We start from the raw sequence: 26,594 nt of genomic DNA, 5'->3' as shown, positions 1-26,594 counted from the left end.
AAGCTTAAAGTTCAGCACACACTTAAATGCTTTCCTGACTAGGGGATGGACTTAAGCATGTGGTTAAATGCTTTCCTTCATCAAGGGCAAAATTTGCACTAATTAGTACCCTTGTTGGCAGTCTACGTTGAGAACCCAAGAGCTGAGTGGCAATAGAGATACTGCAACCCTCTTCCCACAAGAGCCGGTCTCTCCAAAACAGACCTGGGACACGTGGACAAAACTTTGCAGGGGACCATCACTCTTGTTGCTCATCCTGTACTGAGGGCTTCAGTTTTCAGCATTGTCAGTCTGGCACCTTTCACCAGCACTCAATTTGGTTTAAAAAACAAATAGCACAATAAGACAAAATTGGCCAAATCCATCTTGGGTGTAACTCCATTGCAGTCTATGGTCTTACACCCAGTATGGCCCAGTGACACTAACTACAATCTGTTTGAGTGCATCCGATGAAGTGAGCTGTAGCTCACGAAAGCTTATGCTCTAATAAATTTGTTAGTCTCTAAGGTGCCACAAGTACTCCTTTTCTTTTTGCGAATACAGACTAACACGGCTGCTACTCTGAAACCTAATAAAAAAGGAAGTAGATTATGTGCTCTCTGACTGTTGTTTTTTGTTGTTCTGTTGTATAGAAGCCCTGCACTGATTGGATGCTTCATAGTAGACAGGGAATACTTCCAAGAGATTGGCTTACTAGATGAAGGCATGGAGGTCTATGGAGGAGAGAACGTGGAGCTTGGGATCAGGGTAAGGAAATGTAACAAACAACAAGCCCTGATGATTTGTTCTTATAAAATGTGACTTGCCCCACATCATAGGTGAAGAAGCAGACAACAGATAGTAGAGGTAGTATGTGAAGGAGTTCTATAACTGCTGTCTGTCTGTGCGATTATGTAATATACCAACCCAGCCATAGAATCCTACAACCTATGGGTTGTATACGGGAGGGACGTGATGAAAAGCAGAGGCTCCCTTGTGAAAAATGTAGTTGGGGAGGGGAGGAAACAAACATGATGTCATTTCACATAGCTGGTAGTGGTAGCTGCTGTGAGAAAACTTCCTTGCTCCACTTATAATACACTCACCTATAGGGAGGTGGGGATTCTCAAAAATCTAATGGGAAGGTTCTCCTAGATTCATCTGTTTGTTTAAATTGGGGAGCTCACTTTGGAGATAGCATATTTGCCCTATGTTTCAGCTGTCTCCCCTCTGCCTTTGCTGAGGAGTTAAGATATTCATAGAGTACAGAGTTTGCATAATTCCTCGTATTTTCTCTTTCGTCATACACTATTCATTTATTTACCATTTGCAATACTCTGTGTGATTGGTGTATCTCATTCTACCTCCCCTCATGAATAAATACCATCCTGAAAATGCAACATTGCTCAATTTAAGAGATTCTCTCAGATTTTTGATACAAATGAATGAGTCACATAGTTGGAGAAATGAAAAAGAGGTCCCATTTGCGTTACAAAATTAGATTTACAAACTCTGCTACTGAAATGTTAGCTGAACATATTAAAGTTTGTGTTTTGTGGCTGTCAGGTCTCTGGAATAAAGATATACACTAGCATAAAGACAAGGATGAATTTCTGTAAATAATGAGAAAATATCTTCAGGTAATGCGTTCGGACTGAGACGTATTACAAAACCACTCATTCTCCACCTCTGACTTTCTGATAATCTTTTCCTCCCACTTGTTAGAGAGAAAGCATTATTACAACAGAAGGAAAGGCAAGGCTCTTGCCAAGATATGTTACCCCTCACTGGCAGGGAGCACTAGAGGAGAGATGTGAGCATTCTGCCTTTGAAAGCCAGTCTCTGCAGGCTTAAGGAGAGGGAGCCTGAGTCCACTCCTAGAGCCAGATTTCTCATCTCGACGTTGCTTGCTGAGTTTTAAACTTCGTAACACTGATTTTTAACTGAATGAGTTATTGTTTCTATGAGAGGGCAAAGAGTTCGATCAATCTTACTTATGGGACTTTGATGATAATTTGTGTGACAGAATATGGCCCCAATGCTCTCAAGTAATGTACTAGCCTGTCCGGTCTGTTTAGTCCTTTTGGATGTTAACTGCTGAAAATCACTTTGATAGACAGGACTAGACAGATGCACAACACCCCCACTCCACCATAATTGAAATTTTGGAGTAAACTGGATTACTGGAATAAGCCCCGACAGTGCTCTAATTTCTTAATATCTATTCTTCTGTCTCCAGGGAAGTGAAGCCTGATCTAAGTAAAACACTTTCATCTTTGACATGCCACAATGTGCAAGGTAGCATAGTGTATATTGCTTCGTCCGGCTCTATTCTGACTCTGATCTGAGTTCCCAGCTGCATCAAAACATCTGTAATAGACAGATAGCTGAGCAGTTTATTAAGGACTCTTCTCACTCTTCTCATCATAACCCAGATAATACCAGGATTAATATACATTAGCAATATTATGTGCTGCCAGGAATGTAATAATCTTTCTGAAGATGGTAGACTTTGCAAGTGTGCCTCTTCACTTAATCCACTGCTCCTGGTATAGACCTGAGGCCATGTGCTGCCTCCTGGCAAAATGCAGGTGCCTACAAAAAATGCTGTTGTCAGAATATTGTGCGAAATCATGTAATTTAGTTGCAGTCCCTAGCTCTACAGACTGTAGTGTTACTCCACAAAGCTGCCTTTAATTTTCTTTAGATAGAGGCATGCTGAAAACTATGGTCAGAGAAGGATTTAGCTCCAGATGGTCTTTCCCGGCTGGCTAACTACATTTTCTTGTCTCTGTAGCACCAGAGAGTAATTTCAAGACTTCCTGGATTGCTTTTATCTGCAGGGCCTAAAATGAATCACTGAATACAGGCTGTAATTGTTCAACAGAAACATCAGCAGTTTGCATTTTATAGTTACAGTATCAGTACAATAAATAACATTTTTATTTTAAAATTATAACATCCACACCAGGGTGCAGATTGCTTCCTCTGTTTCATCTTTCATCTGTACTTTACTTTTTAGCAACATATGGCTTAATCCCATCTCCTGACATGTGGCATGCTTTACTATGTAGCCTTGGAGAATCAGCTACCAAGCATGCCTGAGTAAACCCAGTAGCTGGCTTTCCAAGTTATGAGGTATTATGTACCACGCATCATACAATATGATGGAGCTCGTTAGCCAGCCAACTTCCTGAGTTTACTCTATGGTTTACCATAGCCAGGAAGTTGTGAGTAAAGTAAATACACAGTGGCCTGTTCCTATTCTGCATGCTGTAATGTGTTCACACAGTGAACAGATGGAATGCCCAGCAGCATTCCTTCCTTCCTCTAGGAAGTCTCTGTGTGCTGCAAGCCTACATGACTCTACAGGCTCACCTGCTTGCAGTAATGCTTGAACAGGATTGCCATCTTCTCCCTGGTCTTATAAATGTGGAGAGTTCAATGTTACAGGGTGCTAGATTATGAGGGTACAATGTGGATGCACAGAAGACAGCACTAATGAGACTGCACCCCCCCCAGCACCCGCCCATTCCATGAAGAAGATTGCCATGGTGGGTCTCAGCAGCTCCTTGTGGAAGGAGGACTGTGAATAGACCAAAGCAAGTACTGTTACCAGCATCTCCATGTACTGTATGTATGTGCTGAGCCAAAGCCCTGTTTAGTTGGGAATCGGCAAGCCATGTCTGCTACATTTCCCCATGCCTTGTGTTAGCAGCCATGGCTGGTTCAAACTGAAAATTTATCTCTCAGCTCTTTGTCATTTCCATGTGGAACAAAGCCCTCTTACATTCCCCAGGATTAATCTGTAACGGGCAAATCTTGCCTTTTCCTCTGCAGCCTTGAAGTGCCCTGCTCACAGCAGAATGGGTAGGAATGAATCCTAAGTCAGTGTCATACACATACACTTTCAGCCACTGTCACTTGGTGTGGTTTTACAACCATGTATTTTTTTAGTTGATTTTAGAAATTCATGAAAGATCCACATAGACTTCAGTGAAATGGACTATACACACAACACTGTCAAATGCACAAAATAGCTGGAGGGGGAAAAACAGAGAAAATTACACTTCTCCAATTTCTTTGTTATAGTAATCTGAAGTGTTACTTTTAACAGTGTGCAGTGAAATGATTTTCAGGTAGAAATGTAATTCTGTTTTTTTTTAATATGTTGGTTTCTCCTTAATTTCAGCTGTTAAAAGTTAACTGAACGTGACATTTTTACTTTCTTGCCAGTTTTGTGAATGGAAAAGCAGTCATTTCTTGTCAGCATGGTTTCATGAAGCAAGAAACAATTTTGTTAACTAACTATAAAACGTGAGAGAAAGTTGAGAAACTGACAAAAATTGAGGATCTTGCGAAAAGCGTTTGATACTTTTTAAAGCAAACGTTTTTGCAAAAAATTATGAAAATTGTTTAGTTTTGCAGCATGAGTGCAGCCAGAACTATGTGACTTCGGTGGCTTTGTATATAATTGATACTGATACCTTGATGTAAGCAAAAATCATCTCTAAAATGCTATTGATTTAGGAAACTACACCATTGTGTTGATGTACTAAAGCCCAACAGTACCAGAGACTAGTATTCTCTATTTTAAGGGCTGTCATTTCTATATAATTATCATTTTACCACAAGAAATGATTCTATTGAAAAAGAAAGAAAAAACTTGCCTCCAAATTTCATGCCTCCAGTTGTGTCAGTCATGACATCTGCAGCAGTTTGCTCTCCATGGTTTGTTCTATTTTTGTGTCAAGCCTCCAGTGGAATAATTGGGTTTTCCCCTGTTTAGCCCATGAATGCCTCAGCAGGTATCCTGCAGCTACAGCATGTATAATTATACATACAGACAACATTGCCAGTTTGCCAGTGAATCATTTTTACACTATTTCTGGGGAGAGAACATGTTATTCAAAGCTCCCACAGGAAAGCCGATGATTGATGTAACACTGGCAGATATGTGGTGTAGCATCCCTTTAACATACATTAAAGAGCAAGAATTATTTTAGCTTTTCAGTAGAGGCTTTTTGCATTGCCTGCACCGGTGTGGTCCCATGTTTCTAAATGGACAATAATGTTAACATCTTGATGCTCCAACAAAGGAAATTACAGCTTGCAATGATAAGGAGAGAAATAACACAGCTGAAGTGAACACACATACTCACAAATCAGTGGTTAAGGAGAGAGACAAATTTATTAGTGCCTTATCATAAGATAGCACAAAGTTTAATACTTTAAGGGCAGCTAAAAGTGTCACTGTAACCTCTGGTATCATATAATATCTCATATGTTGTTGGTACAGACCCTTCACTTCACTGCATTTCTGACTGGGTCCCCTGATGTAGTGCAAGATCATTAATGCAAGAGTTTCTGACACTGGCATAGGGCACCAGGGACTGGAAAGGAGTCTAAAAAAACTGCATGAAAAATGAGCAGTCACAGTATCTTGTCACACAAACGTTAAACCTCTGGTAATTTGCATTGGTTATACACTTTGTTTTCCACCCCACTTTCAGGATAAAAGATGATTTCTTCTGCTTCGTATTTATGGCATGAATTTGGCAATAGAGTGACTTAAGTATCAATTATTTCACTGTGCCTAGCAGCAAGATGGATACATTTGAGAAACAACTGAGTGAAGCTCTTTGCCTTCAGTGAACCTGGAAGCATGTTATCTCCTAGTAACACAAGCCTTGGAGTGGTTTACTGTAATTATAAAACAGCATCCCAACATACATAGTTTAACAATACATTGTAAAAGTTTTACGGTTTGTGAAGCTAAGTACAAAATTAATCAGTGCAGAACAAAACAATTTAAAAAGTACATAATGAAGCAATTAGCTAAAGGGGAGAGGAAAACACTGACAATTTAATATGGAAAGATTCTTTACATGAATTACTTTTTCCATGAGGGCGTTGTATAAAGGCATAATTAATGTGAAGCGAGGCCTGTAAGGCAATTAATGAAGACTTCAAAAGTAAGATTAAGGACTAATTTACATTTTAAAAATTGAAGGCCAACTCTAGTTATGTTGAAGCTTTTCATTTTTGCTTTAAAAAAAATCTTTTAGCTTTCCCTTTTGTCTTTTTCTGGTCCTATTGCAGCTTACCCTTAGAATTTTCAGCTTGGGTGTGAGAATGGTTACTGTCACAAACACGTTCAAAACTTGGTCCAAAATAAAAGGGAAGGCACCAGGACAGAGAGAAATGGGAATAGTCTCCCAAGAAAGCACATCACTTTGGTCATTTCATACTAAGGGACAGTCCTGCGATGGCAAGGGAATGGATTAACTAATCTAAATGATTTTTTCCACCTCTAAATTCTCTGATCTAATTTCTATGAATGCTTCTTCAAGCTGCCACTAACACAGAATAAAGACAGTTTCACATCAATGCAAAGTTTCTTGTTAATTTCTGCTTGCTGTAATAAATACTAAGGTATTGATTCTTTGTAAAGTTCTGCTCTGTGCACAAACGAAAGCATGAGGGCAAACTAAGAACATATCCTACATTAATTCTGTAATTCCCAGCCTTTCCTATAGCGCATATATCCTGAATCACCACCTGAATGCACTTCTCTCACACCGCCCAAGAGGTGTTTAGATTGACTCTTTGAGCAGACTCCTTCCAAAGGAGGCTGTTATTGAAAGAACCTAATTGAGTTCCAGTTTAAAGTTTTGTCTTCATGTATCAGCAGGGTGTGCAAACCTTGACCTGGGCTCTCTGCAAGCCTTGTATGGAATATGGCATGAGCAAAATCCTCAGTCAAAACACTGATGTCAATGGAAGTTTTGTCTGAATAACAATTTGACCCAATGAGAAATGTTTATAATAGGTTTACAGAGATCTTTCCATAAAACACACTACAACCAAAAAGCAGTCTGCTCCATCACTTCCATTTGGGTTGCATCCCATTCACCCATTTGTATGTGGTCTGTTTACATTGGAAGGGGCAGAGAACTTTTCTTCATACTTGTCTGTAAAGTACCAAGCTCACTGTTGGCGACTTATAAATAATTAACAATAATGACCAAAAAACCTTAGGTGAAACATAAATGTCCACAATCTACAAATATTTTATATGGTAAATTGTTCCAAACAATTCATGTTGAAGATAAGGGACTATCTGTTGGGACCCACAAAAATAATGAAATCACACTGGCTGGGTTTTTTTTTTTTTGCAGGATGTTTGTTAAAATACAAAGAATGCTTTCTCTTCTGAAGACTTCACAGAGACTAGAAAATATTTTAGCTTTTTGAAAGGTCCTAACAAACTATTTAATTATTAAAGAGCCTTGTCTGGAGTCCAAATATAATGTTTGTCACAAACAAGGCCATTTCGGTTTTCTAAGAAACTCTCTGACAAGTATGTATTCAGCAACTATGGTACATGCTAATGAACTGCTTAGTGTCGTGCAGAATTTATTTTTGATTAGTTTAAGCTACAGCAACATGAAAGGAACACTCAGTGATTAAAAAGATAAAAAAGAAACACTTTTAATGAACAAGTGGTGCATCTTGATATGTCGAAGTATAAATTAAATATTCTAAAGGGGATGAGCTCCAGTGCAGTAGCTGATTTGATTGAACGTTTGTGAATTCAGACACATTTAAATGCACTTGAAAGGGATTTATCCAAGGACAGAGATTTAGAAATACGTAAAGTAAGTAGAAATGTGGACCTTTTTCATCTGAGGAAGGTTTTCTGGCTCTCAAAATGGAAATTCCGGGTTTTTTTAATATTTAAAAAGTGCTGTTTGTAATCCCTTCCCCTTAGCTGTTCTTATGACATCTACATCTAACAGAATAGGGACCAGATTCACCAGAGCCAACTTGAGGGTGTATCCGTTATCCCTCCTTGTGCCAGACTGGTCAAAAGCGAGATTCCATCTGTTGTTACTACCTCAGTCCTTTCAACATTTTTTATTAGGAAAGGGGTGCAGAGCAGCTATCTATTATGGTTAGGCTACCGCTGGATCATTCTGAGAGGATCCCATGTATCAGTGCATAAGCTATCATGGCCATGCCCCTTCCATGGCCAGGACTGTCCAATTTTGGGCTACCTTATCACCTTGGTGGAGTGGAGGTTGCTGCTGATTTTTGGTTCTGCAATTTTTCTCTCTCCTCTCCTCTATGAGTTTTCTAAGTTTTACTCCTGCTTGTATTACTGTTGAGGAAAGCCCTATATCTAGACATTTTTAATGGTTTACACCCAATGGTGTGAAATCATTAGTGAGTAAAGCTCACTCATGGCCCTAGAACCAAGAAACAAACCTCAGACAATAGCATATATTGTAATCTTAAATGCAAATTGGAGGTAAAGCCTCTGGAAAGTTTTATGATTAAATTACTCCATGCAGCTGTGTTTTTGTTTAATTGAAAATGTTAATTCATTATCAAGGGTATGTTGTGGGGATCAAATTCAGGCTTTGGACTACAAAAAGCCATATGGGGAACTGTGTGGTACAATTGGGGGCTCTGATCCTTACTTCCCAGACCCCTGGATGATGAACTCCTCAAATTCTCCACATGTGGAGCTATGGAGTCATTCCTGACTGTTCTAAGGAGTTAGCAGGGTCTGATGTGTATTTTTACACAGATCTGATCATCCAACAGCCATGACACGCCATTGGCAAAGGAAATTTGCCAGGACATCTGTTTGAGCATGAGGACCTAAAGCTGGACGGACTATGGGTTTAGGATCCTAGTAGTAGTCTTTTGTGCCTTTGATGACCAGTGTTGCTGAATTAACTCTGGCCCTGGTAGGGTGGATGGAACTGTTTTAATATTCACATCTGTTCTCATGTGCTGACAGTGTGCTTAGCACTGCATAAGTCATAAGGGCAGAGGCCAAACCTGGCCTAGTACTTAGCAGTACCATATTTACTGGCAGGATTTCGTGTTTGTGGGCCTTAAGGAAGAAGTGAGTTTTAAAATGGGCCTCCTCATTCCTTGCAGAGGGTGTAGTGTTTGGGAATGGCTAAGGCTTGGAGTCCCAAAGGATCCAATCTGGTTGATCTTTTTGTTCAGTGTGAAACCCCTGGGAGGGGGACACTAGGAGGCATGCTTTGGCATGTGTCATACTGTGTCATCAGAAAGCTGATAATCATCTGTGAGTCTTCTGTTCACCTGACCAAGACAGAAACTTTCCCTGACTTCCCCAATATATGTCTGAGTCTGTGACCTCTATGAAAGCCACTGTGTTTAAGTTTAATCCAGAGTTATTGCTGGGAGTCATGTGAAAGCATTTTTAAGAATAGGCAAAGCCTTTGATTGCTCCTTCAGCTGATGGCTTCTGCCTGTCTTTTGTCCAGGAGGTTTTCAAACTCGGGGCCTTACTAGATTGATTTCTGCTCTTGGATTCCCAGACAGTAACAATGGACCAAAGTGCCTCCTTTCATCTGCACCAGACTAAGAGGTAGTGCCCATTTCTTTTGGATGCACGTATTATTTCCATCGTAGTTCATGCCTTTGTCTCTTTTTGCCTCCCTCTCTTTAGGGCTATCCTGTAAGACTAGTCTGCAGCTTCAGCTAGTGCAGAGTGTGAGCAAACACATGTGCTGAGCAGGGATGGTGTGGAAGCTGGGGATAGATAGTTCTCAGTAGCTGGATCTCACCTCTAACTTGCGTATATATCTGAATACAGTAGAATGACATGTAGAGACATCTTTCTGAGATGATGCTTGAGAAGATGCTTATTGCAGGCTTTGGAATCTTCTTCCCCAATGCAGTGTTGTGGCTGGGATTGGTCATCTCTCTTCCTTTCAGCCTCGCTTAGTTGGTGGCAATGGCAGGTTGCAAAATACCTGTTCCCTGTGTGAGAAGATGTTGCATGGTACCATTCTAGCCTGTCTGCACACGAGCACACACAAACTTAGGGCCACAAGGATGGGTGCCTTATCAATGTACTTTTAGTAATAATCATTACCAGAGAATGCTGCAACATGGAGCGTGTCTCTGTCCCCACATGGCCATTAGTTTCTTTACTGATAAACTGCAGATTTTGTAAAAGAGATTGAATCCTCCATTTTTCGTAGACCAGTTTCCTTCAATTGATATTCTTGACGCATCTTCCAGTACAGCCATCTATTTTCCTTTGGTTAGGTTACAACCTCTGATCTTAGCCCTCTGAAGACAATGCTTTCTGCTTCACAGGCATTCGAAATCTCCCAGGCACTGTTGGTATGCCTGACATCGCTTTGAAATTCTTCCAAGACAGACCATTCTGCCACCTTGCCATAGCTGTGAAGAAATCCGTTTGAAAGGGGGAATCCTCTAAGTACTTCTTGGGGTTATTCTGATTGCTTGAACCTCCTCAGGGAGCCATGCCAAGAACAAGTATTTGTTTCAAAGTTTCTCCTTGCAAAGGAAAATTCAGAAGACTTTGTACTGAAGGAGGGTTTGGGTTATTTTTAAAGGATAACTCCTATGGTAGATTTTTAACAAAACACTTTTGTGCAGTGAAGTGCACTTTTGTGCAGTATTGGAATTCATAAATAATTCTTCTAAAGCAAACAGCAGAGGGGAACACCCAGAAATAATAGGGCCTCCAACAAAAGCCTTTAAAAAACATCCCCTTCCATTCTGCTGAAGACATGAAAATACTCCCTGAGGCTGCTCCACCCTGTCCAGGCGAAAACCTTCAGTAATTCCCTACAGGGAAAGCCCCAATGAGATTGTTTTGCAAAGACACCTGTTGCAAAGCTGAGTACAGTAGAACCTCAGAGTTACGAACACCTTGGTAATGAAGGTTTGTTCGTAACAGAACAAAACATTATGGTGGTTCTTTCAAAAGGTTACAACAGCTTTGAAACTTTACTATGCAGAAGAAAAATGCTGCTTTTAACCATTTTAATTTAAATTAAACAAACACAAACAGTTTCCTTACCTTGTCAAATTTTATTAAAACTTTTTTTAGTAGTTTGTTTAACCGTACTGTCCAATATTGTTGTGTTGGTGTTTTGTTTTGTTTTTTTGGTGTCTGTTGCTGCCTGATTGCTTACTACTAATTCTAAATGAGGTGTGTGGTGTACTCGGCAGTTTGTAACTGGTGTTTGTAACTTTGAGGTTCTGCAGTATTAGGCATTGTTGTTTATCACTTGATTGCAGTCTGTATTCTTCTGTAGACATGGTAACTTCAAAAGTATGTACATACATGTAGAAATTGCATATGGAATCCTTTATCACATTATACGTCGTGTCCTGCTGCAAGGGATCCCCCTGAGAACTAGCAATTTCTAGCTCTTGCCACCATATATAAAGTATCTGCCTCACCAACAGTAAAAGGTGCTCTGCTTCCTTTAAACCATAGTTGTTGGAGTATCTTCCCTTCCACTTGTATAAGAAGGCTTTTAAATGAGCATTGCTGATCACCTGTCCTTGCCATGTAAACATATAGGACCACATCCGTGGCCCTACTCTGGCTGCTTTCCCAGCCATTCCTGTGATGCAGTGTATCCATAAAGCTGGTTTGACTGGCTACTTGAGAATTTCCCCTTTTATAGGGTTACTCACAGGGGTTATAGGAGCCAATATAAGGGGCATGTTCTGGAAAAAGGGAGGATGACTGAACAAGCCATATACCTCAGTGATTCCTGTCTATGTGAACTCACCCTTTGGGACCATAGACAGCCAGTGTAAGAGAGAGCATTTCTGAGTAGTCCAGGACATCTTAGATCTTTAAGCCACTTTTGCCCTCCCTACCCCAGTCAGTCTTTTGCACTGATCACCTTTCATACAGATTGGAGGATCTGGCCCATAGGCCCAAGCAGTCAGGTATGCTGGTCAAATCAGGAGAGTTACTAATATGGCTGTTAGCACAATTGGGTGTAATCTTCATGTTCTGACTTTTTGATGATTTTTTTTCTTGAATGTCCTCTGTTGTTCATAGTCCATATTTGGATGATAGTTAGCCCTGAGGTCCTAACGGCTCTTAGGAACAAATTCTGTTCTCCATTACTTTGGTGTTAATCTGAAACAATGCCATTGACTTTAGCCCTTTATAGATCTGTGGGACTACTCACAAACTAAGGTACCACTCAAAGTGAATAAGTCTGGCAAATGTGGCTCTACGGTCAGTTTTCCTATGGCAGACCAATGAATAGAACCAAGATCTCCCAATGCTGTTCCTTAACCACAAGAACTGCCTCTTCCCTGTGCTCATCTCCAACCAGAAATAGACCCTTGATGTGATGGCAAAGCCTGTTTAATTAAACAATTGTTTGTTTTTTCTCTATGCCTTTCCTTATTGTGTATCTAATGACCCACCATCCTATGTTTTTAGTGGGGATTGAACCATGGATCTGCAACTCCAAAGCACAAGCCTCTACTTGAGCTAAAGAAGTAAATCCACTAGCTGGTAGTTGTAGTAATCTTTTCTCTTCTTAATCAGACCAGCCACTGGAGGGTGACAGACACACATTGTGCTTGTATAATTATATGCAATTTCAGGGGTTTACACAGAACATGGCAGAAAGTATACATGCTTCTATTTATAACTGAAGATAATTGTATAATAATATGTATAATTTCATTGCTCCCTTCTTGGAGTCTCTTTGAGCTGAGGTTCAGATGCAGTATAAGTAAAGCATAACAAATAATAATACTTTGTATTTCCGTGGGAGTTCTACCATATATTGCAAGGAGAAGTAGGATTGTTCCCTTTACAGTTTTCATTCAGGGATCTCACAGGACATTATAAATATTTAGAACCAAATCCTGGATTCCTTGAATTCACTGTTGGTTTTGCCATGGATTTCAGTGGGATCAGAAATTGGCCTTTGCAAATAGCTTCCCATCTTCTGGTGAGCTGGGTCTGTGAGAAGAAAGTTACCTTTCTTCTGACCAAAAGCTGATAAGTTCAGAGGTGTTAGTGCAGCTAGTCTCTCCTATGGGTCTGTTGGCTTTGTGCCACAGATCTGCACTTCTATAACCGGGTTGTTTTAGAACAAATTCTGGAGGCCATAAGTAAAATGGATAATGTGGGAAGCAAACATAACAAAAGGCAAAGAAATTCTGGGTGGCAGTACTGGGCCAACTTGTGAATTCCCTATTTCAGCTGTAATAAAGGAAGAATCAGGAAAACCAAGGACCGCTGGTCAGACAGTTTTATACTTGTGGCACCTTAGAGACTAACAAATTTGTTAGTCTCTAAGGTGCCACAAGTACTCCTTTTCTTTTTGCGAATACAGACTAACACAGCTGCTACTCTGAAACCCGAGTTTTATATTTGTAATTGTGGCCTGCTTAGAATGTACTGGCCAGCAAAACTCTAATCCCAGTCAAAATGCTTATTCTCTTGGGCTTGAATTTTAAAAGAAGATTAAGGGAGTTAGATACGGACATTCCATTGAAATTCCATGGGAATTGAGTGCCTAACTCCCTTAGGCTCCTTAGAAAATCACAGCTTTGGAGTCCACCTTGCATTTTTGTTTTGGTAACAGGCCCCTCCATGGGTGTGCAATGAAAGGGTTCGGGCACAAGGACTCTATTCTCACCTTGATAATTCCTGCAATAGTGTTCATTCACTAAAACTAAGTGAGCTCTTCTGAGTGCCCTCATTGCTCCCTGCTAGCACCCTGGGGCATAGGCTATTCAAATGGAGAGTAAGAAAGTGGTTGGACCATAACCTGGCCCCCATACCTGCCAGAAGAGCTGGCCAGCTAAATGGGGGAGTTAGTGCTACATCCCCTTAGTGAGTGAAGGAGCCAGCGCACACACTCTTTGTGCCTCTGGGTGCTCTGTGAATTTGTGCCTTCTGCTTGGGCAGCGTGTTTGTATGCTGCTCCCAATACAGGACTGTGGCTAATAGCCCTGTAGAGACTCTATAACCTGATGTATGAGCCCCAGATATTCAAATCATGTTTGTTTCTCACTTTTTTAGTACAAGAATTAGTAACTGAGTGACATAGTTTCACCTTGATACATAGATGCTATAAAGGCATATTGTCAGCCACATCCGAACCAAATGCTAATCACATTTTCATGTATTCCAGGAGACTTTTTTCCTTATAAATAATTAGGTTTGGTTTAGAATCTGCCTTGTACAACTATCCCATTTTGTCAGCATCTGTATTGACTGCTCCTGCTTAACATTAAGATTTTAAGTGAATTCATGCTTCTTGCAGCAGTGTAATTAATTAGTCTTCACAAACAGAACAAAGACTGACAGTGTGTAGGAAAGAAAGGGAGGACTTATAGGTTTGATTAATTGGAGTTTACTGGGAGACTGGGTAATTGTTGTTTATAAACCATATTATAATATTTGTTACGTGTGTGTGTGTGTGTGTGTGTGTGTGTGTGTGTGTGTGTGTGTGTGTGTGTGTGTGTGTGTGTGTGTGTGGTAAAATTAGAGGAGACTGAGCCTAAAATTTCAGATCCAGGTTCAAACTCTCCTAAAGTTCAGCCTACTATAGAAATGAAGGGTTTTTTTCAGCCTATTACAGAGCTGGAGTTTAGATCTGACTTTGAGCATCCCCAAATTTTGCAAGAGTTCAGATGAAAGATTTGGAACAGGCCCATTCTTAATTAAAATCAACTGAAGGTTGTCATAGGAAGAAAGGTGATGCATGAATCCTGTCTTAGTGAAACTTATGGCCATCCTACATCTTCCGTGACACTTTAATATTAATTTGAACAGTGTACACAGAATAACTCAGTTTTTTGAAACAATGTATAACTGGATATCAGTGCTGTACTGGGAAGTGGCTGAGTTTGAAGGCAGACACAGTGTGAGCAAAACCTGATATTTCACATTTATGATCTTTCTTAGAAAAGGCAGTTGAGCTATTTAGAATTGTATTTTTCAGAAACTAATATTTCTTGGTAGCTTTTAAAACTGGATTGTCTATTTTATATTATGTTTAGAAAAACCTGAAAGTAACATTTTTGTTCTCCTATGTAATTTATTCTCATGCCAGAAAAATTACCTGGTTCCTGTTAAATATTCATGGTGATGGTCACAGTTTTTCACTGGGATTGGTTATATTTATTCCCTCTTACAGGATTCCAAGTCCTTAAGGCAAAGATGTGCAAAAGTCTTTTAAGTCGCTTTCTCATTTGACTGTACCATGGTATCATGGGGTGGCTCATCATCCAGTGAGCTCAAACAACGAGGCTGAATCTCTCCTCCCAGCATATGCTGAACATAATTAGGCGCCAGTCCAGAAAAGGCTTTGTAAACATTCTGAATCCATGCCACATTCCTTCAACCTCAGAAGCTGCCAAGTGCCGAAATGCTGTATTCAATCCAGTTGCCTAAATATATAAAATGAATGGCTGAACTAAGTGTCTTCCTGGTAGAGTATATGCATATAGGATGGACAGACTTGGAGAGGTTCAGTTTTCAGTTCCAGAACCTGATGTTCTGCCAACCCACCTTCCCTGCTCACTAGGGAAGGGAAACAAGAGTGTGAACTCTTCTGGGCTAGCTTCATTGGGAAGGAGCCATCCTTCCTCTCTTCTTGCCCTATTGGGAGGGGATACCAAAGGCCAGGGATTTCCAGTAGTGGTGTTACAACTTGATGGTGTTCATGTCATAACGCAAGCACTAGCACATCCCAATGAAACTCTGTTCTTCTTCGAGTAGTGTCCTATGGGTGCTCCACTTTAGGTGTCTGTGTGCCCCTGCACCTCTAATTGGAGATTTTTGGTGGCAGTGTCCCTTTGAGCCCCCGCATGGTTGAGCCTGCGCATGTGCTCTCCCTCTTGGTCTGCCTTGAGACTATTTAGTACTGCAGTGGCGAACCCCCGTCACTTCCTTCTCTACCGTCTTTGGCCTCTGACAGAATGAGCAGTTGTCCCTTCCTTATCTGTGTCGTTAGCATAAGTAGTGTTTGTTTATTACCTTTGTTCTCCCTAAAAGTACTCAGGCTAGTGTTTTGATTTTATTTTATTTTATTTTATTTTATTCCTTTGGTTTAAAAAGAAAAGAGAAAAAGGAAAAGAACTTCACTTTCCTTCCCTGTCTAGGGGCATCCCCCTCCCCCACCCCGAGGCATCTAGTAGACTCATAATTATTGTCTTTTTCAGTTTAAAAAAAAAAGGGAAAGACGATGTTCTTCTGTATATTCCTCCCTGCTAGAGGATGACAACCCCCTGCCCAGGGGCTTGGCTGGCTCTCTCTGCTCCAACCAGTGCCTCTCCTGCCAATTCCTGTAATGGCCAGACACTCACTGTGCCTGGGAGACCCTCACAGAAGTGCTTTACCTGCCACACCTAAAACTGCAGCCTCACAGGAGCTGGGAGCTGAAGTAAAAAATTCCTCCCTATAGAGAAAACACTTCAGTCTGCAGGAGACTCCGGTGGGTGTTGACTCTGGATCATCCCCAGAGCCTTCACTTCAAAAGGGATTGAGTGGTGAAGAGAGGGAGAGAAAAAGAAGCAGCAGCCGCCACCAGCAGACTCCCCCTGGAAAGGCTCGTCCGAGCAACTGGCCAGCCAGAGGGGTGCTCCCCAGTGCGGCCATCTTGGTAGGACAATACCAGCAGAGGAATCTCCTCCTGTGAGCTCAGCTGCCTCTGTGGGTCACCGAAGCTCTGGAAGCTGAAACCTGAGAAGGGGCTTCGTGAGCTCTGCCCTGCTCTGAGCTCTGCTCTCCACATGGGCAAGGGGCTTCTGTAAGCTCTGCCCTGCTCTGAGCTCTACTCTGGGCAACTACTGCACGGAGAGGGCACAAGTACCACCGTCCCATCTCTCCAAGGGCGACACAGAGAAGCCCTGCTGTCAGCTCTGCTTCCGCGCCCGCCGAGACACCAGAGGTGTCCACACTCATGCTCCCAGGCAAGGGTACTGTCCCCTAAGGAGAGGGGACCGTTACCATACCATCTCTAAAAGAGCGGCATAGAGAAACCCTTTGGTACCAGATGCAACAAAACTCCCACCTAGGAAGTGTTTTGCACCTTCCCAACCATTGATACCGACTACAGACACTCCTCTGGGGTTCTGGATGAGCCCATGGTAACACAGGTGCTCTGATACTCTGGAGACCTGTGGCCTCAGTACCCAGGGAGAGAATTACCATACCATCTCTAAAAAAAAGTGGCACCAACAAACTTTTTGTACTGGGCAAAACTCTCATCTAGGGAGTGCTCTGCCCAACTATCGGTACTGACAATGTACCACGGACCCCTCTGTGGTACCCTGGAGACTTGATGATTGGGGAAGAACCACAATCCGCATTACTTGGTACCAGGACCCCAGTATTAAGCACATCCCGGCATCCAGAATCACTCTTAGCACTGGGCTATATACTGCCAATACCCCAGTCAGCGGCACGCTTACCCACTAACGAATCTGACACGGCCAGGAGGAGACCATTTCCTGGCCCCTCAAGGTGGCCCACCAGCACACTACAAAGGTTATCCCCAATTCCATCACGCCAACTGCCTGTGCCTGCCTTCCTGCCTCTCCCTCCCAAGACCGTGTTGTAACTCTTTGGGTATATACACACACGCACGGCGTGACCGTCTCTGGCGTCTCTCAGGGAGAGTCCACCAGATGGTTTGCTACAGCCTGAGCCAGGGCAGGAGAGCACCTGAGCCAGGACAGGAGAAAGCTTTTTCAGAACAGGAAAGAAGGGGGAAGGGGAGAAAAACCACACACACCCCCGGAGGGGAAGCTACCTCTTCAGCACACTTATCTCTCCCAGATGAGACACTGCTGCCCACCCCTCATCACTAGGTGAAGATTTAAGAACTTTCTGGATCTTACCAAGAGGGTGGCAGACGAGCTGCAGATTCCCTTACAGGAGGTGGCAGATACACATCACAAGTTGGTGGAAATTCTGCACACTGCCTTCTCATCTAGAACTGTCCTCCCAATTAATGAGCTGATTCTAGATCCTACCAAAATCATCTGGCAGAGCCAGCCTCCATCGCACCAACCAGCATCAGAGTGAAAATAAAAAACACTACATCTCTACCCAAAGAGGCAGACTTTGTTTTCAACATCCGCAACCCAACTCTATCATAGTGGATGTGGTTAATGCATGAAGCAAGCAACATAATGCCAAGTCAACTCCCTATGATCAGGCTTCACAAGATGGTGTATTCATCGACAACATTACTGTTTAGAGTCGTAAATTACCAAACTGTCATGGCCAATACAATTTTGGGAATCTTGGGAAACCCAGGATGTTTCTGAAACGTTACTGGAAACACAAAAGAACAGATTCAGACCATTCTTAGAGAAGGTCAGTTAATAGCCAGACCGGTCCTAGAGACACCACTGGATGTAGCTGTTACACCTACCCACCCAGTCTCCATGACAGTGGTACTGAGGTGGGTTGTGAGTTTGGTGGTTTTTTATTTTTTTTTGTTCACTACACCTCTCTAGATTGCCCAAAGAACTACAGACTTCCAGTTTGAAGGGCCAAACTCTTTTAGAAGAAGACAGATTTTCTCTCCACATCCTGAAGGGTTCTCAGACTGCACTACACTCCTTAGGAATCTACACTGTGGAACAGAAGAGAAGATATACCTCCCAACCACACCGCAGATCACAATCTTCTCAATACTCACTGTCTCTGTGCTGTTATGAGTCACAGTGTAAGAGGCCCAGGGCTGAAAAGTGAGAACAGTCTGCACCCCAAAACTGCTCAAACTACTTATAAGCTGGTCGGGTGTCTGAACAATGATACCTTACAGCATCAGTTGCCATCTATACACCTGTCACGCCACTCAGAAGTTACCTTACATTACTTCACAGCAGTTGGGACCAGCTGTAGAGCAAAGAGATTGATTTCTACCCTGAACCTACAGGGTGCCTACTTCCATATCTCAATAGAACCATCTTACAGGAGATTTCCTACTGCTTACCTTTGGAGCAGGATCATTATAGGTACAGACTGCTCCACACAGGGTAGTCTCCAAGGTTCACTTCATTGTAGTAGCATACTAACCCCGGTACAGTGACTGGACTTTATCAGCACCAACCTGATGCAGTACAAGTGAGAGTGCTCCTCTCACTACCCACATTCACCACCCTGGGACACGTGTCCCTAATATGCTGAGGAGCTCACCTACACAACAACAAGGTTCAGGACAAATGGCCTTCCACAGAAATGACCTTCCATATCACTCTTTTGGGGCTAGGGGCTGTCAGGAGTGCCTGTGCACAAACTCTGTCTTTCATCAAAAACAACACACAAAGGTTATGATGGATTTAATGTAACTTGCATGTTTTGTATAAACTACCAAGGAGCTGCCAGATCTCCCTCCCTCGGCAAGACAGCATTCAAACTTTGGAATTGATGCACCCATCACAATGTGCTCATCTCAGCTGTCTGTCTACAAGGGATACAGAACGGGATAACCAACAGTCTCAGTTGGAATTTTTTCACGACAATGAGTGTATGCTTATTTCAGAGGTGCTTCAAGATATAGCCACCCTTTGGGGAAACATTCACTGGCAGTTGCCCTCATCTTCCCAGTGGACAGGACCCACTTATATGTCTTTTCCCGGTTTCCTACCCTATCCAAGATTCTGTTGAAAATTCAACAAAACAAAGCGAGAGTTATTGTGATTGCCCCTCTTGACTATGACAAGTCTGGCTGCCTTACCTGACGCAGATGGCAATATGCCCTCCTGTTCCTCTGATGTCAGCCCATTCCTCACTCACTCTCTCAAAACAATGGGCTGACCCTTCACCCCAACCCATGGTTCCTCCGCCTCCAGGCTTGGATCTTTCTTTGTTCCAAGGCTTAGAAGCAGAATGCTCTGACAAGCTGAAACACATGTTGCAACACAACCACAAGTTGACCACTCCACATACCTATCTACAAAATGGAAATGACTCCAAGTTTGTACCATTCCAAATGGACAGACCCAACTTCATCTTTCCTCCCTCTGATTTTGCACTACATTTTAAACTCTCACTCAGCTCCCGTAAGGTACATCTCATGGCGAAAATGGCTTCCCACTTGGAGTTTGCTCAACCACTAATGTGTAGACTCTTTAAGGACATTGGGACTCTCTTCCCCCATGTGACAACACCCGCTCCAACCTGGGACTTGAATCTAGTTCTTAGGGCTTGGACTAGACCTCCCTCTGAGTCCAGGGCAACTTGTTCTCTCTTACACCTGTCCATGGCGACAGCATTTCTAATTGCCTTCACCTCAGAGATAGGCACATAGGAGAAATAGCAGCCCCGATGGCACACCCAACATTCAAGGCCTTTGTTTTTAAAAATAATAATAATAATAATAATAATAACTCTAAGGCCATATCCCAAGTTTCTCCCCACTTTTTCTGCACTTTCCATATGAATCTACAGATCCATCTCCCTGTTTTTTTCCCAAAACCACATTGTGACAACTGGGAGACAATTGTGCATATGCTAGATATTAGAAGGACATTAGCATTCTACTTGGACAGGACTAAGGACTTCAGGAAATCCCCTAAACTCTTCCTTTCATTCACAGAAGGATCCAAAGCTCTGTGATATCTCCTCAAAGACTATCCAAATGGGTCTCTAGTTGCATGAATCACTTAGCAAGGGCACAACTTGCTTCCGTCCATACGCACTCCATGAGATCAGTTCCTACCTCAATCACATTCCAAAGGGATACCCCTAACCCCTCAATCTATAGAGCAATGATTGGGGCCTCGGTCCATACTTTTGCAGAACATTATGCGATCACTTAAGATTTGGCCGCTGACACCATCTTTGACTCCACAGTACTCTCTGTAGTAAAAGAATCCACTCCGAAGTCCCAGCCTCCAGTGGTGGGTACTGCTCCGGAGTTACCTAAAGTGGAGCACCTATAGGGACGCTACTCGAAGAAGAAGAGGAAGTTACTCACCTTGTGCAGTAACAATGGTTCTTCAAGATGTGTGTCCCTATGGGTGCTCCACAACCTGCCCTCCTCCCCTCTACTTCAGAGTTCTCTATAGGTGTCAAGGTTCCTTCCTCACTCTGAACTCTAGGGTACAGATGTTACAAAAAGACACTGCTGCCGGTTTAGGTTCGATGGGGCCCTCTGGGATTGGGGTTGCAAGTACTGGATTCAGTGCTGGCAATGGGTCTGGTGCTAGTTGTTCCGCCGGTTCCGGTTCTGGGACTGGCTCTGTCTGGGTCTCTGGGACTGGATCCACTACTGCTGTTGCAGACATTGGCCTGGGGTCCGGGTCCATCACCTCCGACCGGATCCTGGTAGAAGTTTCCAGAACAGCGCTAGGCGTGATGGCTGGTTTAGTCTGGCTACGGGTGACCATTCCAACCTCTTGGCTGACTTCACATGATTGGCCAAGTCTTCCCCCAACAGCATGGGGACGGGATAATCATCATAGACTGCAAAAGTCCACGTTCCTGACCAGCTCTTGCACTGGACAGGCAACTTGGCTGTAGGCAAGTTGAAAGAGTTGGACTTGAAGGGTTGAATCGTCACTTGGATCTCTGGGTTGATTAAATTGGGGTCCACTAAGGAAGCATGAATAGTCGACACCTGTGCTTCGGTGTCGCTCCACACAGTGACCTTCTTCCCACCCATACTCACAGTTTCCCTCTGCTCCAAGGGTATCTGGGAGGTATCTGGGCCTGAGGACCTTTGGGGTGATTCCAGTGCAATGAACTGTAATCTGTTAGGGGTTCTTGGGGCAGTTGGTCTTTACATGCCCTGGCTTGTTACATTTAAAACATCGTCCAGCTGACGGGTCACTGGGGCGAGGTGGGTTGCTGGAGAACCGTGTGGTGGGACAATAAGGTGGCTGGAGGATTCCTTGGGGGGTAGGTGGAGCCTTGGGTGGCCCCCGGTAGTAGGGTGTGGTCTGAGGTTGTCCCTTCTGGTATCCGCTCCAGCAGCGACCAGTTTTTTTCTTCTCTGCCACCTCTACCCATTTGGCTCCAATCTCCCCCGCCTCGATTACAGTTTTGAGCTTCCCATCTAGGATGCATCTTTCTATTTCCTTAGGAACACCCTCTAAGAATTGTTCCATTTGCATTAGAAAGGGCAAATCTGCTGAAGATTTAACACGTGCTCCTGATATCCAGGCATCCCAATGTTTCACAATGTGGTAGGCATGTCAGGTAAATGACACGTCTGGTTTCCACCTTATGGCTCTGAACCGCCGACGGGACTGCTCGGGTGTTAGCCCCACTCTGACTCTCGCTTTGGTTTTAAACAGTTCATACTTGTTCATGTGTTCCTTAGGCATTTCAGCCGCCACCTCAGCTAAGGGTCAACTGAGCTATGGCCTCAGCTTACCATGTATTGGTCTGTAGAGATGCTGTACCCAAGGCAGGCCCTTTCAAAGTTTTCTAAGAAGGCCTCAGTATCATCGCCTGCCTTGTAGGTGGGGAACTTTCTGTGATGTGAAGTGGTACCTGGAGAAGGATTGCTAGGGTTTGTTGGTATATTCTGCTGAGCCTTTGCCTTCTCCATCTCCAGTGCATGCTTCCTCTCTTTTTTTCCTTCTCCACCTCCACATGTTTCCTCTCTTTTTCCTTCTCCTCCAGTTCTTTGGCCCTTGCCTCCATTTCTTTGTCCTTGGCTTCCATTGCTCTCCTGTGGGCAGCCGCTTGATGGTGTTTTCCCTCTTTCGCTGCCTCCCTTTCTTTGTCCTTTGCCTCCATTTCTCTCCTGTGAGCAGCCTCTTGGTGTTGTTCTGCCTCTTTCGCTGCCTCCATTCTGGCTAACTCCAATTTGTGTAGTGTCTTGGTTTCTGTCATCTTTACCTCTCTGTTTTTTACTAACTTTACACCCGAGGGTTAGAAATAAAACAAACAAAACTTGGCTTGTAAAATTTTGCTGTGCTGTAATAGGATACCTATATTCTCTGATAGTGATTGTCAGCCTACAGAAAAATCAAAAAACAAAAAACCTAACACCTTTGTCTCCAGGCAAATAGGCAGAAAACCCGTCTAGTTGCTCTTAGTTAAAAAAAAAAACCACACAACAATTTCAGGTCTGTGAAGACTGGGGAATTTCCCGCAGGAGGTTAACTATCCTGCCTTTAGGTAGAGAAAACTCCAGCTCACAAAAGACAATTCCCTTTTGTCTCTGCTCTGGCCCCAAAGCAGAGCGAAAGACTCCAATTACTTTAAACCTGCTTTCCAGCAGCCCAAAGGGAAGAAATCCCTTTTAAAATCTGTGTTTCTGGTTCAAAAAATCTCAAACTGATCTCAAAATGATTTCAACTTAATCCCACCACTCTGTCACCATGTCACAGTTCTTTCCCCACTCTGAACTCTAGGGTACAGATGTGGGGACCTGCATGAAAACCACCTAAGCTTACTTTTACCAGCTTAGGTTAAAACTTCCCCAAGGTACAAACTATTTTACCCTTTTCCCTTGGACTTCCACTGCCACCACCAAAGGTTTAACTGGTTACTGGAAAAGAGTTGTTTGGAAACATCTTTCCCCCCCAAAATCCTCACCAAAACCTTAAACCCCCCTGCCTGGGGAAGGCTTGATAAAAATCCTCACCAATTTGCATAGGTGAACACAGACCCAAACCCTTGGATCTTAAGAACAATGAAAAAAGCATTCAATTTCTTACAAGAAGAATATTAATAAAAGAAAAGGTAAAAAGAATCACCTCTGTAAAATCAGGATGGTAAATACCTTACAGGGTAATTAGATTCAAAACATAGAGAATCCCTGTAGGCAAAACCTTAAGTTACAAAAAGACACTAAGACAGGAATAAGAAAAGGAGTACTTGTGGCACCTTAGAGACTAACAAATTTATTAGAGCATAAGCTTTCGTGAACTACAGCTCACTTCATCGGATGCATTTGGTGGAAAAAACAGAGGAGAGATTTATATACACACACACAGAGAACATGAAACAATGGGTTTATCATACACACTGTAAGGAGAGTGATCACTTAAGATAAGCCATCACCAGCAGCAGGGGGGGGAAAGGAGGAAAACCTTTCATGGTGACAAGCAAGGTAGGCTAATTCCAGCAGTTAACAAGAATATCAGAGGAACAGTGGGGGGTGGGGTGGGAGGGAGAAATACCATGGGGAAATAGTTTTACTTTGTGTAATGACTCATCCATTCCCAGTCTCTATTCAAGCCTAAGTTAATTGTATCCAGTTTGCAAATTAATTCCAATTCAGCAGTCTCTCATTGGAGTCTGTTTTTGAAGCTTTTTTGTTGAAGTATAGCCACTCTTAGGTCTGTGATCGAGTGACCAGAGAGATTGAAGTGTTCTCCAACTGGTTTTTGAATGTTATAATTCTTGACGTCTGATTTGTGTCCATTCATTCTTTTACGTAGAGACTGTCCAGTTTGGCCAGTGTACATGGCAGAGGGGCATTGCTGGCACATGATGGCATATATCACATTGGTAGATGCACAGGTGAACGAGCCTCTGATAGTGTGGCTGATGTGATTAGGCCCTATGATGGTGTCATACACAGTGCCATCCACAGCCTCAGAAACAACTCTGACATCATAATCAAAAAGGCTGACAAAGGAGGTGCTGTCATCATCATGAATAGGTCGGAGTATGAGCAAGAGGCTACTAGGCAGCTCTCCAACACCACTTTCTACAAGCCATTACCCTCTGATCCCACTGAGAGATACCAAAAGAAACTACAGCATTTGTTCAAGAAACTCCCTGAAAGAGCACAAGAACAAATCCGCACAGACACACCCCTAGAACCCCGACCTGGGTATTCTATCTGCTACCCAAGATCCATAAACCTGGAAATCCTGGACGCCCCATCATCTCAGGCATTGGCACCCTGACAGCAGGATTGTCTGGCTATGTAGACTCCCTCCTCAGGCCCTTCGTTACCAGCACTCCCAGCTATCTTCGAGACACCACTGACTTCCTGAGGAAACTACAGTCCATTGGTGATCTTCCTAAAAACACCCTCCTAGCCACTATGGATGTAGAAGCCCTATACACCAACATTCCACACAAAGATGGACTACAAGCCGTCAGGAACAGTATCCCCGATACTGTCACGGCTAACCTGGTGGCTGAACTTTGTGACTTTGTCCTGACCCATAACTATTTCACATTTGGTGACAATGTATACCTTCAAATCAGCGGCACTGCGATGGGTACCCGCATGGCCCCACAGTATGCCAACATTTTTATGGCTGACTTAGAACAACGCTTCCTCAGCTCTCGTCCCCTAATGCCCCTACTCTACTTGCGCTACATTGATGACATCTTCATCATCTGGACCCATGGAAAAGAAGCTCTTGAGGAATTCTACCATGATTTCAACAATTTCCGTCCCACCATCAACCTCAGCCTGGACCAGTCCACACAAGAGATCCACTTCGTGGACACTATGGTGCTAATAAGCGATGGTCACATAAACACCACCCTATATCGGAAACCTACTGACCGCTATTCCTACCTACATGCCTCTAGCTTTCATCCAGATCATACCACTCGATCCATTGTCTACAGCCAAGCGCTACGATATAACCACATTTGCTCCAACCCCTCAGACAGAGACAAACACCTACAAGATCTCTATCATGCATTCCTACAACTACAATACCCACCTGCTGAAGTGAAGAAACAGATTGACAGAGCCAGAAGAGTACCCAGAAGTCACCTACTACAGGACAGACCCTACAAAGAAAACAACAGAACGCCACTAGCCATCACCTTCAGCCCCCAACTAAAACCTCTCCAACGCATCATCAAGGATCTACAACCTATCCTGAAGGACGACCCATCACTCTCACAGATCTTGGGAGACAGACCAGTCCTTGCTTACAGACAGCCCCCCAATCTGAAGCAAATACTCACCAGCAACCACACACCACACAACAGAACCACTAACCCAGGAACCTATCCTTGCAACAAAGCCCGTTGCCAACTCTGTCCACATATCTATTCAGGGGACACCATCATAGGGCCTAATCACATCAGCCACACTATCAGAGGCTCGTTCACCTGCGCATCTACCAATGTGATATATGCCATCATGTGCCAGCAATGCCCCTCTGCCATGTACACTGGCCAAACTGGACAGTCTCTACGTAAAAGAATGAATGGACACAAATCAGACGTCAAGAATTATAACATTCAAAAACCAGTTGGAGAACACTTCAATCTCTCTGGTCACTCCATTACAGACCTGAGAGTGGCTATCCTTCAACAAAAAAGCTTCAAAAATAGACTCCAACGAGAGACTGCTGAATTGGAATTAATTTGCAAACTGGATACAATTAACTTAGGCTTGAATAGAGACTGGGAATGGATGAGTCATTACACAAAGTAAAACTATTTCCCCATGGTATTTCTCCCTCCGACCCCACCCCCCACTGTTCCTCTGATATTCTTGTTAACTGCTGGAATTAGCCTACCTTGCTTGTCACCATGAAAGGTTTTCCTCCTTTCCCACCCCTGCTTCTGGTGATGGCTTATCTTACGTGATCACTCTCCTTACAGTGTGTATGATAAACCCCTTGTTTCATGTTCTCTGTGTGTGTGTATATAAATCTCTCCTCTGTTTTTTCCACCAAATGCATCCGATGAAGTGAGCTGTAGCTCACGAAAGCTTATGCTCTAATAAATTTGTTAGTCTCTAAGGTGCCACAAGTACTCCTTTTCTTTTTGCGAATACAGACTAACACGGCTGCTACTCTGAAATAAGACAGGAATATCCATTCTATTCAGCACAGCTTATTTCCTCAGCCAT

General features: G+C 43.0%; 1 protein-coding gene across 4 annotated transcripts in view; it reads left to right on the top strand.

The window, feature by feature from the left end:
- The window catches only part of GALNT18 (polypeptide N-acetylgalactosaminyltransferase 18), a 410,017-nt gene that overhangs the window by 268,635 nt on the left and 114,788 nt on the right, over positions 1-26,594 (top strand). For all 4 annotated transcript variants that reach the window (XM_043516561.1, XM_043516559.1, XM_043516560.1 and 1 more), the window contains exon 6: positions 633-747. In XM_043516561.1, coding sequence (XP_043372496.1) covers positions 633-747 — 115 coding nt within the window. The remainder of the gene's footprint in view (positions 1-632; positions 748-26,594) is intronic.

Source organism: Dermochelys coriacea, chromosome 6, assembly GCF_009764565.3.
Source record: "Dermochelys coriacea isolate rDerCor1 chromosome 6, rDerCor1.pri.v4, whole genome shotgun sequence".
Taxonomy (NCBI): domain Eukaryota; kingdom Metazoa; phylum Chordata; order Testudines; family Dermochelyidae; genus Dermochelys; species Dermochelys coriacea.
The sequence above is the reverse complement of the archived record's forward strand: the minus strand, read 5'-3'. Positions and strand labels throughout refer to the sequence as shown.